Genomic DNA, 18,886 nt, shown 5'->3' with positions numbered 1-18,886 from the left:
TTTAATTTATTACATTTATTTATTGTGTGTGTGTGTGTGGCCAGCTCAGCCCACCAGGGGGCGGGGCGGGCTGGCATGTGGTGCTGGGGGATCGAACCGTGGTCCCTGTGCTTTGCCAAGCTTGTTTCAAGTAGGTGCTTTAGACCACTGAGCCATCTCTCCAGCCCCAAGAACTCTGTTTTTCAAGTCACATTGCTACTTGTTACAGATGGACATACTGTAGGGCATTATGATCATTTAAACAAATAAAATAGGAACTAACTGTAATTATACTTTGTGAAACTTGATTACATATATGTATGCGCATTTGTGAGAGGTGAAAAGGGAAATGAATTAGATTGCAGGGTAACAAGGATTGTTTACAGTGGGAAGTGGTTAAATGTTTGAAAGCCCCTTGGCTTCAGTAGATAAACAAGAAATAAGGCTGCCTTTGAAGGCTGGTTACTTTAAGGGGGGCTGGGTCAAGTGAGGCCTGATCCTGCAAGAGAGCAGTGTACTGAGTCAGTGCTTAAATTTGCTGGATTGAATTTTTTTGTTTTATTCGAATCAGGATATAAATGAGATGCAGGCATTGAAAATTGTTCATGCAGGCTTTAAATATCTTCGCATTTGTGTTTGTGAAACAAATAGGCTTGTTTGTCCTGGGCCTTGCCAGTTCTGTACTCACAGTCCATGCGTCCTCTAACGTGATCTTTCCCCGTCTTCTTGGGTAGGTAGGTTGATTAGAGGATAGAAGAGCTTCAGTTTGGTTGGTTAGTTTAGACAGAATCACTTCATTCTGAGCTAAACAGTGTCTAGTTGGCTCTTTGTGAATATAGAAGATGGTATCGATTATTTTATTAGAAATTACTAAGTTGATCTTGTAATTTCTTTACAATATGTCCCACCTTACAAATGAATTCCATTCCCAGAGAACATTTGTCAGATTTGTTTGTAAGTCCAAGAAAGTAAGTCTAACGTACCTTTGACATGTATATAGTGTCATAGCGTGAAGCATAAAAAAACCCAAGCACAAATGCAGTAAAATCCCTGGCTGTGTTGTAGTACAGTACACTCTCACACTGGAGTGAGTGAGCACACAACAGCACAGCTGTGACAATGTCCAGCAGACTCTTAAGCTACTTCTTCTTCTTCTTTTTTTTTTTTTTTTGCAGAACTGGGGATTGAACTCAGGCCCTTGTGCTTCCCAGCCCCCCAACCCCCTTTTTTTTTTGTATTTTTGGGAAGGGTCTACAGGCTATTCAGGTTCTCACTACTAGATTGGACTCGTAGTGATCTGCCTGTTTACAGCCTCCCAAGTGCTAGGATTACAGGTATGTGCCACCATACCCCATGTCAGTTGCCATCTCAGCATGCCCCAGGGGTGGGGCCAGCTTGGCAGGCCTGGTGTTTGAACCCCTGACCTCTGTGCCTGCTTGCAGGTGCTTTAATCTGCTGAGCTATTTGGCCGGCCCTTTGAGCTACTTCTGTGAATGGTCATAGTATTAAGTGAAATTTGTCAGAGAAATATTCTTATCAACTAGTTTGTTTCTGTTCTGTAAGTAAATGTTTAACTTGTTGCCATTGTTTACCAGATTTTAAATAAAATGAGTTGATTCATTCAGTTAGGTATCTTCAAAGATAACTTTTGTTTTTTTGTTTTGGAAGTATCCTTGGGGGGCTGGGGAAATAGCTCAGTGGAATAAGTGCTTGCCTGGCAAGCTCAAGGTTCTGAGTTCAATCCCTGGTACCACAAAAAAAAAAAAAAAAAAGTATCCTTGGAAACTCAGATTCAATGTAATGGATTAATTTGTTTTAGTATTTGACAGTTGCTCTTACTGATTCTCATATTGATCCTAGTTTTGGTTGCTGGGAGCCTCTGTTGGCTCAAGTCTTCCTGACAGGACTGAAAGCTTTCTTGCTTTCTCATATTACATGTTTCAGGATAATCTTGCATAGTTTTAGCTCTAAACTTGGAAATCAGCTTTTCTTAAGGGATTCCTGGTTTCTTTCTTTCTTCCTTTATTTTTTTGCAGAACCAGGGATTGAACTCAGGCCCTTGCGCTTGCCAGGCAAGCGCTTATTCTACTGTGCCATCTTCCTGGACCCCACCTGGTTTCTTTAAAGTGGAAAATAACCCTTAGGTACCACAGTTTTCCTGCTAAGGTTATTGAGAGCTATTAGGTTATTCTTTTTCAGCCTTTTCAGAAGATAAAACTAAGAATCAAGTTTTATATGTTTAACTCTTTTTTTTTTTGCACAGAACCCTCCCCAGGTTATTCTTTGGTGTTGGGTCTGAGGGGTGTGTTTAATTTAAATGCCCTCATCTTTGCTGTTTTTCTTCTTCAGAATGGTTTTGACTACATGTTGACATACAGTGACAATCCGCAGACTGTGTTTCCGCGCTACTGTGTCAGTTGGATGGTTTCTAGTGGTGAGTAGCGATACGTGTCCAGGGCTTAAAACCTGGGTTGAGCATTTTGTTTTTCTTGATCTTCTGTTTGAGACAGGGTTTTGCTTCCAGTTCAGGCTGGCCTCGAGCTCAGGGTGCTCCTCCTGCCTCGGCCTCCCAGTTCTGGGATTATAGATGTGTGCCACAACTCCTGGCTTCTTCATCTTCATCTTCTTAGTGACAGCACAAGGATACATACTTGACTTCTTACTAGATTCCTTTTGGGGAAACTCATCTCCTATAGTTCACTCTAGCCTCCAGGTGGGACTTGAATGGATGAGAATTACAGGGATCCAGGCAGTAACTTTTACCTAGAAGAGGAGTTTTAAAAGCATTTGCTGGGATGCCTTAAATAGAGACTAGTTACATTAGTGTTTTCAATATCTTTTCTTGACTGGGTGTAGTGGCGCAGGCCTGTAATTCCTGGGAGAGTAAACAAATGGAAGGCTGAAGCAGTAGGATCACTAGTTTGAGCTTAGCCTGGGCAATTTAGTGAGACCCTGTGTTAAAAATAAAAAATAGATACAAAAGGGCTGGGGGTGCTGGGGAGATAGTGCAGCGGCATAAGTGCCTGCCTTGCAAGCACAAGATCCTGAGTTCGATCCCCTGTACCAAAAACAAAAATGGCTGAGGATATAGCTAAGACCCTTGGTTCAGTCTCTCATACCCCCCCCCCCCCCCCGCACATGCGTGCGTGCACACACATACACACGTTTTCCCAGTGATGTTGAAAACTATAACATCTGGCCTGGAGATGTGATTGAGGCAGTCACCAGGGAGCAGCTGCCCCTGGTCTCAAGGGTTTTGTATGTGTTGTGGCTATAACTCACCTTCCCTCCTTGCTTGTTGTCTTACAAAGTATTCTCCTGTGATTTTTTCTTTCTCCTGTTTTTTTTTATATGAGGTATCCTACACTGGGAGGGAATGAAAAGAAGAATAGGTATTTCCATTTGACATTTGCCTAAATTAAAGGGGTATCTATTTTGACTGTGCCTCTGGTAAGTGGTATTTTTATCACTTTAAAGAGCCATTTGAGGGCCAGGAAGATAGCTCAGTAGAATAAGTGCTTGCCTGGCAAGCACAAGGGCCTGAGTTCAATCCCTGATTCACCAAAATAAATTAAATAAATAAATAAATAAATAAATAAATAAATAAAACCATTTAGGGGTTTAAGTGGCCTTATCACAGTTCCTCTTTTCAAGGGATCAGAGGTCATAGGTGGTTTTTAGAAATTAAAAAAAAAAAAAAAAAAAAAGGTAATACAGGACACCACCTAACTATTACATTCATTATGAGAAGTTAGTCCAAGTATACAACATGTCTCGATTCTTTCTATGTCCCTTTTACCTCCTCTCCCACCTCCCTTGGTTTTTATAACCCGCACACAGTAGGCACTTTCTGTGCAGTAGCTGTCACTTGCATACTGTTATTCAGGCTTTTGTCATCCCTGTGAGGAGGAGTTGGCCCCATGGGATGGGGCCTTCAAGTTTTGAGCCTCTGTACAGCAGCCTAACTGAATTTCGGTGTCTGTCCTAGGCATGCCAGATTTCCTGGAGAAGCTGCACACTGCGACCCTGAAGGCTAAGAACATGGAGATCAAAGTAAAGGACTACATCTCAGCAAAGCCTCTGGAAGTGAGCAGCGAAGCCAAGCCCTCTGCGCAGGCCTCCGAGCGAAAGAACGAAGGCAGCTGTGGCCCGGCCCGCATTGAGTATGCTTGAAGGGTTCTGGCTTGAGAAGCGAAAGGTACTCCCAGGCCTGTTTTGGATACTTACCACATCTGCAGCACGGAGACGAGCCACGAGTGTTGGAAGGCATCTGCTGGAAAGACAGTGCAGGACCGGTCTCCTGACTACTTCTGGTATCATTTGGAGCCTTGCTGTGCTCTGTTGGAGAGAGGGTGGATTCCGAGGAGGCCTTGTCCTGTTCTCAGTCAACCATCCTGAAATTCAGTGTCCCACTGAGCTCAGCAGCCCTTGCTTCTCAGGCTGCTGAGGGGGACGATCATTTGCCTCCTGAGGAGCCCCTCGCTGACATTCCAAGCTCTGCTATCGGCCGTGCAGCGCTTGGGCCTCCTCCAGCCCTGTGGTCACCTTGAGAGGGTGGCTAGTGGTTTGCTGCTCAGCAGGATTCATGGGCAGTGCTCTTGGTAACAGTCCTGGTGCGAATGGTGTGAATGATACGTGGCCGTGCCAAGTGCCTTGTCCTTACCTCACTTTTATCTTGAGGGACATGAAGTTTGTACCAAGACATTCTCCAGTAAAGTACGTCCCACCTACTTGACTGGACCCCAAAGTTCTCTTGAACCAGCCAGGGGTGTTGCTGCACTGCTTGGCAATGATTCCTGTTCTGGGTCATTGCTTCCTTCCTCACTTGAGCCATCTGCCAGGAACACTGGAGTTGCACCCTCCCGGACAGCGGCTTCTGTGTCAACGATGGTGACAGGGCCAGTGGGAATGCTCATTAGAGCCTCACATTTAAATCCAATTTAATTTTTTAAATGTTGGTGTCCAAAAGGAGTGAGATTTTTCCTGAGTCACTGTTCTGAAAAGTTTGATTCAGGTATTATTTTCCCTACTTTGGGTTGTCTAATCTTCCTTGGAAGGCTAACAACAGAATAGTGAGGCTCGACTGCCACCGGAACACTTGGAGCTGAAGGCTGGCTCTGTGGCCAGATGCTGATGGAGTGCGAATGTGGCATATGCGACCCCCTCATTGCTCTACAAAGTGTTTCCTCTCCCCAGAGCTAAAGTAAAGGCAGGATACGGTCACTCCCAGGTGGTATTGGCTTGGCCTCAATGGTTTTGTTTGTGCTCGTGTTGCGATCTCTTGGGAGGATAGGGATCAAGTTTTAAATCCTCTGTTCTGGAGTTTAAATGGCCGAATTCCACTTTTTTTCTGCTTGCTACTTTATTGTGTTGAGAAAGGAATCTAAACCAGAGACTAATTTAAGCCCCTCCTTGACCTCGTTGCCTGTTCAGTTTTGTGCCAAGGACTAATTGCTGTCCCAGTGTTGGAGCCCTGTCCGTGTACAGCACAGCAGACCTGCCACGAGGTGGCCTGTCTTCCCCAGGACCTCACAGAAGCAGGAAAGAGTCCCTGTATCCACCTGTGGTGGTGAGCGGGGGTGTGTGCCCAAGGATATGTCTGTGTGTGCACGGGTGCTCGGCAGTTGTACTTGCCCTGGTCTCACAGTCGTTTTGATTGTGTACAGTTACTTCTGTCATTGTAATGATTTCACTCTCAACAGTAACATTTTTATCAAACGTGTGAATAAATATATAATGATTGGTACAAAAGAGTGTCTTCGGATTCATGGTGGGGGAATCCTGCTGATCACAGATGTAGAGGGTGCTGGGGAGTGGGCATGGGGGTGGCCAGGCTGGCACCAGCCACCTTCTCTATGCTGTGCATCCTGTCCAAATGAGCACTTGGCCCCATTCTGCATCTTCATCTACTGGCTCACACGTGTCCTCTGTGGATTGGCTTTGCCCAGGTGATGTCTGTGATCCTTGTATTTCATGTGTTAGTTCACATATGAGAACCACCACTGTCTTTGTGTGTCACCAAGCACTTTTTCCATAATCCTGGATGTGTCGTGTGGTTTGCACTGTGCAGCTTAGGAAGTATCGGCAGCACTGCCCATCCTTGAGCTGGAGCACCTTGGCCGCATCTGAGAGCTTCATGAACTCCCAAATCCCAAAGCCTGGGTCTGTCTTGGACCAGCGGCATCTCTCTGAGCTAGCTGTATGTACCACCTGGGTGAACATGTTTGTTGACTGATCAGACAGAAATACACAAGCTGAAGTCTCTTAGATGCGCAAATTCCCTTCGTTTTACGTTAAGCTCAAATCAGCCAATAGGTATCCTTTCTGAGCACTTAGTGTGCCACACTCTGCTTCATACTTTGCAGTTTTTTGAAATGGAACCTCACTGTGTATTCCAGCTTGGCTTTGAACTCACTGTGTAGCCCTGCCTGGTGATCCTCAGGCCCACATCACCACACTGGCTCTGTGGGTGTAGCCAGTCTTGTGTAGGTGAGGAAGTGGAAACCGAGATTAAGTAATTTTGTTGCTCAAAGGCAGTGACATGAGCCAGGATGCTGACCTGGCTTTGACCTCTGAAGACACCTGCAGTGTAGATTAAAGCAAATTGCTTTCTCAGGAACACAGGACTGGATTCAGTCCCCTGGAGCAGGCAACTTGTATGGCAGCTTGGGTGAGCCACTGAATGTCGTGTGGCTCACGCCGCTCTGGCGGGCCAGGCGCTGAAGCTTTGCCTCCTGCGTGGGCATCTCAGGCCTGCGGCTGTGAGGAGCTCAGATACCAGTGTTGTTCTCCTAAGAAGTTCGGGATGTACACGCTTTGGTGCATACGGTGTTACAGAAGGGGATGGGAGGATACGCAGGGGTATCTTGAAGTGACATTTTCTAAAAATATTTTCTTGGTACCAGGGTTTGAACTCAGGACCTTGCATTTGCCAGACAAGTACTTGTGCCACTGAGCTATGTCCCTGGCTTAAAAATATTTTAATTTCAAAATGATCAGTCTCTGTAGGACGTAGAAGTCTGAAAATTCTCAGAATGTAACTGCTCTTCATAAGATTGGAGAGCTATGATTTCTAAAAAAAATTTATTTGGTACAAGGTCTCTTTATACAGCTCAGACTTGTGATCCTTCTGTCTCAGCCTCTCCAGTGCTGGGATTATAAGTGTGTGCCACCGTACCTGGTTTTGTTGGTCGGGGGTGGCCTGTGGTACTGGGGATTGAAATTGGGTCCTTGTGCTTGCCAGTCAGGTTCTTAGACAGCTGAGCTATCTCCCCAGCCCGAGAGCTATGATTTCTAATGAAAACTATGATTTTCTAATGAAAGCCTCCAATGTGGTGTATGGATGCAGTGGTCTAAATCTAAAACTGTCTCCATGACAGCATTGAACAACCTTGGACTGCAGTTATGCCTGAATCACTGAATTACTTCACAGATGACTGTGGCCACAGCTGTCCACAACAACTACTTCCAAAGAGCCTAACCACACTTAGAGAGGGTGAACATTTAACAGTAGTGCTATTTGGGTGTTTCCAAAGTTGATGGGAGAGCTGGGGAGATGGCTCAGTAGAATAAGCACTTGCCTGGCAATCGCAAGGGCCTGAGTTCAATCTCTGGTTTTGCCAAAAATAAAAAAAAAAAAGTTGATGGGAAGGGCTGGCTTGATAGCTCAGCAAACTAAAGCTCCTGCTTAGGCAGAGCACAGTGGCCAGGGTTTGATTCCCAGTGTGCCATGCCGGCCCCACCCCCCCAGGGCACTCTGGGACAGTGATTGAGACTGGGCATAGTGGCTTGTGCCTGTAATCCCAGTGCTTGGGTGGCTGAAAACAAGAGGATCACTGAGTCCGATCTATATAGTAAGACCCTAAAGACCCTGCCCTAAATATATTTTTTGTATTTTAGGGAAGGGTCTACAGGGTGTTCAGGGTCTCACTACTAGATTGGATTTATAGTGATCTGCCTGTTACAGCCTCCCAAGGCTGGATTACAGGTGTGGGGGGTACCACGCCCAGTCTCAGTCACTGTCTCAGTGTGCCCCAGGGGCAGGGCCGGCATGGCAGCTCAGGGATCGAACCCAGCCCCTACGCCTGCTTGCAGGGGCTTTAATCCACTGAGCTATTTGGCAGGCCCCCTACTCTAAATACAGGGAAAAAAAAAATCTCACAAAGTTAATGGGAATTAGGATTGTGTTCACCCCAAGGAATAGAAACCACGGTGCAGTAAGAATGAGGTGCCTCTGTGCTCCTCCTGCTCCTGCTTGCTCCTCACATCCCCCTGGATCTCAAGGGGCAGGACCAGAGCATGCTGTGTTTTAAAAGTTCCAAGACCCAAATGTGTATTGTTGGGGAAGTGGTTGGAAGTCCAGGCTAGGAAGCAGGAGCTGAGAGCTGACCTTGCACAAGGTGGTGGACCTATGTCTTTTTATCATTTGTAAAAGGAGTGTTTACCTGGTAGCGTTGCTGAGAAAATTAATATTGGTACAGTTGACATTGAACAACTCAAGGGTTAGGGGCACTGGCTCTGATGCAGTTCAAAACCCACATGTAACTTGATTCCCCTAAAACTTAATAGCCTGCTGTTGGCCAGAAGCCCCATGGATAGCAGAGCTGATGAACATGGGTTTTGCATGTCATATGTATCACTATGGTGAAAATCTGCAAGGACTGTAAGAGGTCACTTTTTTTTTTTTTTTCCAGAACCAGGAATTGAACTCATGCTCTTACACTTGCCAGGCAAGCACTTATTCTACTGAGCTATCTCCCCGGCCCCAAGAGGTCACTTTTTACAGTACACCATTTCCTGGAGAGATACCTTAGAGACCAAGGTCACAGGGCATTTTAGGCAAATTCAACATGGGAGCCTCCCAGTGGCAACAGGAGATGGCAGCAGAGTTGTGACAGTGTTACAACCACTGGTTTTTTGCAGCTGTGATTTAATACTACATCGATACCTTTTGGTATATCAAGTGATGTCATATGTACTATGAGTGATGTCATATGTACTATGTGTGTGGAGGTTTTGATAACTTACCTTTATAACGTGTATTTTATAGTAGTAAATATAAATACATATGTTTATACATTTATTTTCAATGTTTCTGGGCCATGAATTTTATTTGTGAGTTTTCTCAAAGTTACAAATTCCAGTACTCAGGCACACACCACACACCACACCACACACACACACACACACACACATACACACACACACACCCAGTTCATATCTATGTGCAAGGCTCATGTATTTGCACAGGTACTGAGACAGAGCACTCAGGACAGTTTTGCTGTCTTATTTGCTCTCTATTTCTGTATGGGAACAGCGTGACCCTGTCTTTCTTCAAATGTGTCCCCTCTGCCCCCTGGAAGGTGAGACAGCTGTGCTCTCAGTGCCCCCAGGGCCTCTTCCATGGCCTGCCATCATGTCTGGTTCCCCAGTGGGGACAGCGAGGCAGGGGCAAAGGTCTCCTCTCTGAGGTCACACCCCAGGCTGTACAGCATCTTGGCCTCCATCTTGGTCTAAAGACCACCTCCAGGGCTGGGGAGACAGCTCTACAGCCTTCAGTGCCTGCCTCGCAAGCGCAAGGTCCAGAGATTGATTCCCAGTACCACAAAAATCATATATACACTCATACATACATATCACCTCTAGCCCCTGGGAAATGAGTTTCTTTTTGAGCAGTTATGTGCCCACTTCAGATTTGAGGGAGTTTTGGTGGAAAGAAGGGGAGAGTAGGAATGCTGAAAGCAGATGGCTTTGCCAAATGAGACAAAAGTATCTTTCAATCACTTAAAGACAGTTTCAGTTGTAAAAAGCAAAAATGCCAGCAGTTTTGCTAAATCGCCTACAATACAGTGGATATTCTAGAATTTTACTTGTTACCTACATCAAACCAGTATCTGTAATTCTGGGCTCCCCCATCTTTGGGAGCCCTAAGGACTTGGCAACCCTGATATGTGGCCGGCTTCTGTTCCCCAAAACTGTGCCTGTTGCTTCAGGCTCCACCCTCTGTGGCCCTGTGCCAAGGGCTGGTTACTCCAGCTTCTTTATTTTTGCCCTCATTTCTGGCTCCTTGTGTCTCTTGTTTATATATGTCTTTTTCCTCTTCATCCTGCTACTATTTTCTGAACATCACGCATCCGGTGTTTCTCTCACCTGCTCTGACCTCTCGAGCACAAGCGCTATTAACACGAGTGCCAGCATCCCTTCGGTTCCTATCTGGGAGCTCTGGAGTCACCTGGGCTGTGGTTCCACAGCTGGCCATCAGGACTCATTTGAAAAGTAGGAGTGATGGGAGAGGAACAAAGAACATAACTATTTGAACTTCTCAACCTAATTTCCTCTTTTAAAGTGTCACAGGCTTCCTGTCCACCAAAAAAGGCAGAAGTGGCAAATCATGTTGAAGCTTTGGGGCTGGGTCAGGATCCCCTAGTGACTGTAGTGTGCCTGGCCCTGAGTGGCCTACCTTCCTTCAGCTTGACCTTGACCTTTAGTCTTCTGGGCTCAGAGATCCATCAGGACAGAGATCAGCCTTGGTGGGGCTTGGCCTCTCCACCTGCCCAGAGAAACATACATTTATAATGCAAATGCTTCAAGAAATGGGCCTGCAGCTTGGGTCAGTCCTTGAGAGCCAGACCAGGGCCAGTGCTGCTGTTAGTGACTGGAACATGGGAGCCCAGGGTGGCGGGGCCTGCGGTGACAGCAGCTGGGCAGTATCCACTCTCTGTATTGCCCGTTACCTCCCTGAGCCCGTCAGTGAGCACCTGGACGGCCAGATGGGTTTTCTGTTTGCTGCCTGTTTGGACTTGGGGCCCATTCAGGATGCTGCGTATCTGTAACGAAGGTTGCAGCCACTACTGAACAAATGCTGCTCTAACCAGAGTTACTGCAGAGGGCATGGAGGGCATGACTTTTCATCTATGAACCCCATAGGCTCAGGGTGTGCCTGCGTCACACAGCTCTTACCTGGTATACCTGGGCCTGGCAACAGTCCTTTGGGACCCACCGTGTTTTCTGTTTCACTGTACAGTTTCTTGACAAAGATTTTGATGGTGTCTTTAAAGGTCACAGTGTGCAGCCTGAAAAATACTCCTCAGTGCTCTAAAGGCATCCTGGGAGAGATGTATTAGGTAATAATTAGCTGCTGCCAACAAAGCACCAGAGACTGAGCGGCTTCGATGACAAAAGTTTTGCCATCTCCTATGCAGTTCTGAGGGTGGAGGTCTGAGATCAAGAAGTGGGTGCTGGTGGTTTATTCTGAGGACCGAAGGGACAGTATTACAGGCTCCCCACCCAGCTTCTCTCCAGAGCTGGCAGTGTTCTGTAACCCTTGGCTCGAGAAGTATCATCTGCTGTCTGCCTTTGGAGCTCTAGTGTATGTGCCTTGTTCAAATTCGGCTTTTTGTAAGAACATCAGTCTTCCAGGATGACCGCGTCTTTGTGCCAAGGTACTCTCTAAATTAGGTCCCATTTTAGGATACTGGAGGTTAAATCTTCAAAACATGAATTTTGGGGGAATACAGTTCAACCTGTAGCATGGAGAGACCTGTAGAAAATCTAATTCAGAAAAAATATTTGCAAAATAAATGTCAGGAAGCTGCTGTCTCAGCCCTGAAAGACGTCCGCCTGCCACCGGCCTGCAGCTTCGGTATGAAGCAGCAGGGGGCAGTGCAGTGCCACAGGCTGGGCCTCTGCCTCTGGCTTCTGGCAGGACAGGTGCAGGCGGCTTGGGGCCTCCAGCTGATGAATACACGGGAGGAAGCTGGTTAGACAACCACAGCCTGCGTGGGTGGAGAGGATGTTCCTGCGAAGAGGGGTTTGTCCCTTTGAGCAATTGGGATATTCATGGGCTCCCACAAGGTGACCAGGGTGTGTTCTGGGGGGACAGACGGACAGCCGGGGATAATGTGCAGTTTGATCCGCTTTTCTGGTGGCAGTGGAATTTCCAGTCTAGTACCTCATCCAGATCTGGCTGGGACTGTTGGTCAGAGATGGGAGCCGGCTGCCACCATCTTCCTGTTGGAGCTGTGCTCACCCACAGCCTTTCAGTGCCTCAGATGGGACACACAAGAAGGTTGTAATTGGCATGGACTTGCTGAGACCATAGGTGCTTGATGACTTCAAAGGGACAAAGCAGCAGGGAGATGACACTGAAAGAAGCTGAATTAGACAGCTTGGCACCTTTGACCACCAGAGCCTCATCCCCACACAGCCCACTGGTGTGATCTGACTGTCTTCTTGCTGCCGGCATATTCGCCCCAGCCCTGCCTCGCTGATAGCATCCTTGTCTCTGCAGCCTTTGTTTCCCCAGGATGATCCAGTGATTCCGATATGCTTAAGCATGGATAAGAAACTTAAAGAAAAGCTGCATATGTATCACTCCTGTAGTCCCAGCCTGAGGCAGGAGTATGACAAGTTTGAGTCTAGCCTGGGCAATTTAGCAACTTAAGATCTTGTCTTAAAAATATTAAAAAGAACCTGGGGACTATAGTTCACTAAGAAGGACCTGAATCCAGTTACTAGTACCGGAAAAAAGAAAGAAAAGAGGAGAAAAAGTATGATCCCAGAGAATTGTGAAGGACCACCTGGAAGACTTTCCTTGAGAGGAGCACAACCGTCTCCATTTTGGCTAAACCTGACCCTGTTTCCATGTGTTGGTATGTACAGAGCTGGCCAGGACTTTTCCTTGTCCCTTCAATTGGCTTTAAGCAATGCAAACGGGTCCAGCCCAGGTGCTGATGTGTGGCCTTTGAAGCCAGGTGACAAATCAGCGTTGCCCTCCCCCAGGGCCCACAAGAAGTGAGGGTGAGCTGGGCTCAGACTGAGCCTTGAGATAAGAGACCATGACTTATCAGGGCATAAAAAAATTACACGTCCGAGCCAAAGCACCAACCCCAAACCTTAGGTACTGCCCTGGACTGTGAGATGCATGTGACTCTTCCTGCAGCTCTCTCTTGTGTTGCAGAAGTGATTTCAGGCCTCCTTCCCAGCTGAGCTTACAGCACTCATGTATTCCAGACACTCAGTCGCTCATCCTCAAGCCACTCTCCTCTTCATGAATTAATAAAAGGCGAGGCCCTGGGCTGAGGCATTGGTTCTGGTTAGCCACCCTTCTAGCTGGACTCTAGACCCTTGGGATCCCTGCAGCTACACATAAGCCTCAGTGTCTTTGTTGTTGCCATGCACTGCACTGGAAGTGGTAGATCAGAATTCCTGTATGAGAATTCCAGTAACTTTTCCATGGATTACAAATATGGATTCTTCTGTGCCTTGGTAATGTCCAGAAGAGCTTTCTATGGAGAATATCTTTTTTTTTTTTTTTTTTCAAATGTATTTAGTACAGGGTCTCACTACACAGCTCAGACTCATAGTGGTCCTCCAGTTTTCAGCCTCCCCAGCACTGGGGTTACAGGCATGCACCACCATGCCTGGTCTCAGTGGCCAGCTCAGCCCACCTGGCCTGGAGCCATGCACAATGTGGTGCTGGGGATCGAACTGCAGACCCTGTGCTTGCCCAAACAGGCTCTTAGTCTGCTGAGCTATCTTGCCAGCCTGAGAATATCTTTTTTTCCTATACTTGTATATGAACACATGTTTTCTTTTTCCTTGCAGCTTTATTCAAACATTCATGTACACAGTTTTTGGGTGTTTTTTATTTTTTTTATTTTTTTTATAGTGTTTCACTATGCAGTTGAGGTTGGGCTTGAATTCACTGTGTATCCCAGGCTGGCCTTGAATAACAATTCTCCTGCTTCAGCCTCCTTACTATAGGTTTTACAAGCATGCAACCACTGCACCCAATCTTTTAGTTGTTTTTAAAAACTAGTTCTAACAAGTTGTGCAACCTTCTCCCCAGCCTTTCCCCTTTTGGTCACAGCCAGTATCTGCCCTGGACAGATGACATGCGCATTAGAATCAGGATCTCCCAGCTCCCTCAACCATTCTGTCTCCAAGGTACTCAGAGCTAATCACGCTGGGGTTGTTTAACACTTCCATTGTGACTCACAGACTAGACAGGCACCAGGACTCCTGCCTTACGCAAGCCTTTGTTTTGCTAGAGCGAGTTGGCTTCTCATTTGTTTAGTTTACTGTGTTCTTGCAATAATATAACACCACCCTCTCAGCCCTTGGAATTGCCACTCTTTAGGGGAAGCACGTGTGATGGACATCTGGGGACACCTGCTGAGGCCATCTGGGCAAATGGTGGCCCTTTCTTCTCCACATGGCACTTCTTCTCAGCCTAGCCATGTTCCCTGGGTCCCTTCTCTTCCTCTTTCTTGGTGTGTTTCCTCATTGATTGCCTAAGGAAAGACGGCCTACCAAGGCACCACTCGTGAGATCCGGCTATGTTGGATGGTTCAGTTGCATTCAGGAGCCGGCTGCCAGGTGCATGCGCTCTTGTGTCTTCGGTTCCTGCAGCTGCCGTCAACAGCACTTAGTTCTCCTGGACTCATCTGTACCACTCACCCTCCATTCACTTTGCCACATAAGCCATCTTTTTTTTTTTTTTTTTTTTTTTTTTTTGTGGAACCGGGGATTGAACTCAGGCCCTTGCACTTGCCAGGGAAGCGCTTATTCCACTGAGCCATCCCCTGGCACCCTATAAGCCATCATTATGGTGGTTACGTTTTCCCATGGCACAGCAAAGAGATAGGACAGATAAAAGAGGCCTTTATTGACTCTGAAGACAAGGAGGGCATCTGAGGGAGGTGGGTGATCCTCTGACCTGTGATGAAGGGAGGACGAGGATTTACGGACGTTAGCCGGGCTGGAGTTTGAGGGGCAGGGTTAGTCACATCTCAGGAGCTGCCTGGGAGCTCCCTTGTGGGGCGGGAAAAGTGAAAGGAAATTGTATCCAGGCCTGGGGTGGGGAAGAAGGGGGAGGTGGTCTCTGGGAGGATAAGCTGTTGTTTTAGGGCTTCAGCCATGTTAGATGACGGCCATAGTAATTCAGTAACTCATACTAGGGCTAGAACCTATCAATAGCAAAGCTGGAAAAGGCTGGTTTAGAAAGAAAGGAAGAGCTATAAAAACCAAAGTGACCCCAAGAAAATGGCACCTTGCCCAAAGGAGATAGGAGATAATAATGAGCTATCAGAAGATGACGGCAGGGCTGGGAAGATAGCACAGTGGTCTAAGCGTCTGCCTGGCAAGCCCAAGAACCTAGGTTTGATTCCCGGTACTGCCTGCTGTGCTAACCATCAAAACCAGGTGCATGCTGTGACCCCCCAGAGCTGGGGAGCCTGAGACATGAGGATCACTACAAGTCTGAGCTGTGAAGCGAGACCCTGTACCAAATAAATAAATGAGAGATTAAATTTTTTTTTAAAAAAGACGACAGCAGTGGAGAGGAGATTATTGTCCCTCAGAGAAAAAGCAAGGTGGCCATGACCTCAACAAAAAAAGTAGTGGTTTCCCCAACCAAAAAGGCTACATCTGCCAAGAGATCAGCTGTTACCCGAGGCAAAAACCTGGCGGCAGCCACGCCCGCCAAGAAAACAGTGACACCTGCCAAGCCAGCTGCAGCACCTGGCAAGCAGGAAGCCATGCTAGGGAAAGCTGTGGCACAAGTCCCAGGCAAGAAGGATGCCGTTCCTCCAGCAAAGGGGAGAAGGACGGCAAAAACACGCCAAGAAGGAAGACATCGATGAGGAAGACAGTGGGGAAGAGAACGCTGAAGAAGCTGTGGAGACCACACCACCTAGAGGAGAGAAAGCTCCTGCCAAGCTGCCCTTGTAAAAGCTGAGAATGTGGCTGAGGAAGAGGGGAAAGAGCCTGTCAGAGAAACACCTGGAGAACAAAAGAAGGAAATGAGCAAAGAGGGCGGCTCCTGAGGCCCACAGACAGAAAGTGGAAGGCACAGAGCCAAGGACAGCTTTCCGTCTCTGTTGGAAATCTGAATTCTAACAAGTCTGATCCCGAGTTAAAAGCTGGCATCAGGGCTGATGAGATAGTTCAGTGGCATAAGCGCCTGCCTGGCAAGCGCAAGGTCCTAAGTTCAAACCCTGGTATAGGAAAAAAAAACCCAAACAAACAAACTGGTATTAGCAAAGTTTTGTCTAAAAATTGATCTTGATAGGTTCTAGCCCGAGAACAAACTGCTAAATTATCATGGCCCTGATCCAACATGGCTGAATCCCCGAAACAACAGCTCATCTTCCCAATAACCACCTCCTCCTTCCCCACTCCAGCCCTGGATACAGCTTCCTTTTACCTTTCCCACCTCACTAGGGAGCCTCCAATGAGCTCCTTGTGTGTCGCTGACCCTGCCTCTCAAACTCCGCCCCTAGGAAAAGTCTATGAAGTCTCAGGCTCCCTGTCGCAGGTCAGAGCACCCTCCATCTCCGTCCCACCTCGCAGCTGTTGATCCTCTCTGCATCCTCCTCAATGGCAAGAAAGGCCCTTTCCATCCTCTTCTTCTGCTTCTGCTTCTCTGCCATGCTGCCAAAAAATCTAACAGATCTCACTACCGTGGATGTTAGAATTGGTAAAGGTCAGAAGTTTGGCTCTATAGATTTTGAATCTGCTGAAAAGCTGGGAAAGACCTGGGAACTCACTTGTTTAAGTCTTGCCTTTTTTTTTTTTTTTTTTTTTTGTATTTTAGGGAAGGGCCTACAGGGTGTTCAGGGACTCACTACTAGATCAGAGTTAGAATGATCTGCCTGTTTACAGCCTCCCAGGTGCTGGGATTACAGGCACACGCCACCATGCCCAGTCTCAATGGGGCTGGCTCGGCAGGCCCAGGGTTGAACCCCAGGCCCCTGCGCCTGTTTAAGTCTTTGGCAAGGAAGTTAAACTAGAGAAACCTAAAGGAAAAGACAATAAGAAAGATGGAAATCCAAGAATACTTTGGCCAAAAATCTCTCTTCTGAGGTCACTCAGGATGAACTGGACACAGTGGAGCACGTCTGTAATCCTAACACTCAGAAGGTTGAAACATGGAGATCTCTATGAGTTCAGAGATCAGCCTGGTAGCTACAAAAATGAGCACAATGCCAGCCCAAACTGCATAGTGAGAGCCTGTCTTAAAAAAAAATTAAATTTAAAGTTAAAATTAAAAATACCGTAGTCACTCAGGATGAATTAAAAGAAGTGTTTGAAGATGTCACAGAGATCATACGAGGCAGCAAGGATGGGAAAGGTACAGGGATGGCTTATATTGAGTTTAAATCAATGCCTGGGAGATAACTCAGCTGTAAAAGTGCCTGCCTGGCAAGTGCAAGATCCCGAGTTCTATCCCTGATACTAAAAACCGAAGCCAGCCAGACATGGTGGCATATGCCTGTTATCCCAGCACTCTGGCGGAGGATTGTTGCCAGTTCAAGACCAGCCTGAACTACAAAGTGAGCCACCCTGAACTGCATAATGAGACCCAGTCTCAAAAAGAGAGCAACAAAAAACCAGAAGTGTTTTCTTTGAAGAAAAGCAAGGAACAGAGATTAATGGCAGTCTGTTTTCCTCTACTACCCTGGGGAGGAAGCTCAAAAGCAGGACTACAGACATGGAAAGAGCAGCAGCTGGAGCACTGGATCAAAAACCCAGTATTCAAGCTACCACTCCTCCAGTACAAGAGAAGAAACTTTTCAGGAAGTGTCTGAGAAAACAACTTTCACCAGTGCATCCCAGAACCAAGAAGACTTATCTAAGGATACTCGTTTATGGAATTCACTTCATGTGAAGGTGCTAAAGAAGCTTCGAACTCTTGCAATAAAAGGGAAAGTGAGGGCAGAAGGAGCATATTGGAGTTGCAAGGACCCAGGGGTCTCCTAACACAAGAAGCCAGCCACTCCAAACCCTGTTTGTCAGGGTTCCGTCCCGAAGAAGCCACCAGAGACCTTAAAGGAATTACCTGGTGGCTCCATTGGAGCAAGGATGGCTGCTGTGTGGGAAACCAGTTCCTCCAAGGGCCTTGGATTTGTAGACTTCAACAGTGAGGAAGATACCAGGGTCACCGAAGAGACCATGGAAGACAGCAAACCTGATAGAAACTCATCTTGGGCTGGGCCAAGCCTAAGGGTAAAGGTGGCTGTTATGGTTTGTATCTAGGTGTCCCCCCAAAACCTCATGTAGTCAGTGGGATGGCTTCTAGAGTTTGTGATTAATTCATGATCCAGTGGGGGGATTATGGGTGTGAGTGCTACCCCTGCCCTGGGGTGGGTAATCTGCATACAATATAAGGAGAGGAGGGAGGCTTGCCCGCAGCCAGAGCTGCTGCCCCTCCCTTTGCTCTTTGCTGTTTTCCACCACCGTGAACTGCTGCCCTCTGCCATGTGTTGCTCTGCCTTGGAGCCAGCCGAGTATGGACTGAAAGCTCCACTAACTGTGAGCTAAATAAGCCTTTCCTTTCTTGATTTTGGGGGTCAGGTATTTTGTCCCAGCTAGGAGAGAAAAGTAACTGAGACAGTGGCTTGGGGCATTGAGATGACAGCCAAGGCAGCTGAGGTGGATTTGGAAGCAGAGACCACAGAGGCTTTGGAGGGCAAAGCAACTTCCAAGGCGGCAGGGAAGGAGAACACAAGGTGCAAGGAAAGAAGACAACCTCTGAATAGTCCCTTTTGTTCCTATCTGTACCTTTTTCCAATGGAAAGAAAGGCCTCCTCTTTTACTCTGTTGCCTGTTGATGACAGGGTCTTCTGAGGACAGCCCAAGATGGCGTGCAGCCCATGGTCCACATGGGAAGCGTCAGAGGTGACATTTCAGGAGAGAAACACCTGGAGACTAATAAACATTTTAAAGGGATGAGTGATAGAGCTGATCCTAGTCTGTAAGCTTTAAATTTATATTGTTTCATCCATTGTATAAAACCATTTTTTTTTAAATTTTTTTTTATTTATTTGAGAGAGAGAGAGAGAGAGAGAGAGAGAGAGAGAGAGAGAGAGAGAGGTGTGTGTGTGGCCAGCTCAGCCCACCAGGG

At 47.0% G+C, this 18,886-nt stretch overlaps 1 protein-coding gene, 2 long non-coding RNA genes and 1 pseudogene across 3 annotated transcripts in view; 3 read left to right on the top strand and 1 right to left on the bottom strand.

Annotated features, from left to right (window-relative positions):
* Positions 1-242, top strand: part of LOC111817240 — a 778-nt gene extending 536 nt beyond the window's left edge. Inside the window, exon 2 of the long non-coding RNA XR_002821484.1 lies at positions 172-242. This is a non-coding gene — a long non-coding RNA (uncharacterized LOC111817240). The remainder of the gene's footprint in view (positions 1-171) is intronic.
* Stard7 (StAR related lipid transfer domain containing 7) overlaps positions 1-5,519 on the top strand; it is a 19,110-nt gene extending 13,591 nt beyond the window's left edge. Inside the window, exons 7-8 of the mRNA XM_004633158.2 lie at positions 2,329-2,413; positions 3,968-5,519. Of these exons, the coding sequence (XP_004633215.1) occupies positions 2,329-2,413; positions 3,968-4,152 (270 nt within the window). The 3' untranslated portion in view covers positions 4,153-5,519. The remainder of the gene's footprint in view (positions 1-2,328; positions 2,414-3,967) is intronic.
* Positions 5,330-5,724, bottom strand: LOC111817238. The gene is made up of 2 exons (XR_002821481.1): positions 5,541-5,724; positions 5,330-5,507 (listed from the first exon to the last, which is right to left on the bottom strand). It is a non-coding gene; the product is annotated as an uncharacterized LOC111817238 (long non-coding RNA).
* A 7,428-nt stretch (positions 5,725-13,152) lies between these two features.
* On the top strand, positions 13,153-18,521 carry LOC111817232 (annotated as a pseudogene).
* The last annotated feature ends 365 nt before the right edge of the window (positions 18,522-18,886 follow it).

The sequence above is a fragment of the Octodon degus genome, unplaced genomic scaffold, assembly GCF_000260255.1.
Source record: "Octodon degus isolate 3935 unplaced genomic scaffold, OctDeg1.0 scaffold00052, whole genome shotgun sequence".
In the NCBI taxonomy this organism is placed as follows: Eukaryota; Metazoa; Chordata; class Mammalia; order Rodentia; family Octodontidae; genus Octodon; species Octodon degus.
This window is presented reverse-complemented; position numbering and strand designations above follow the sequence as displayed.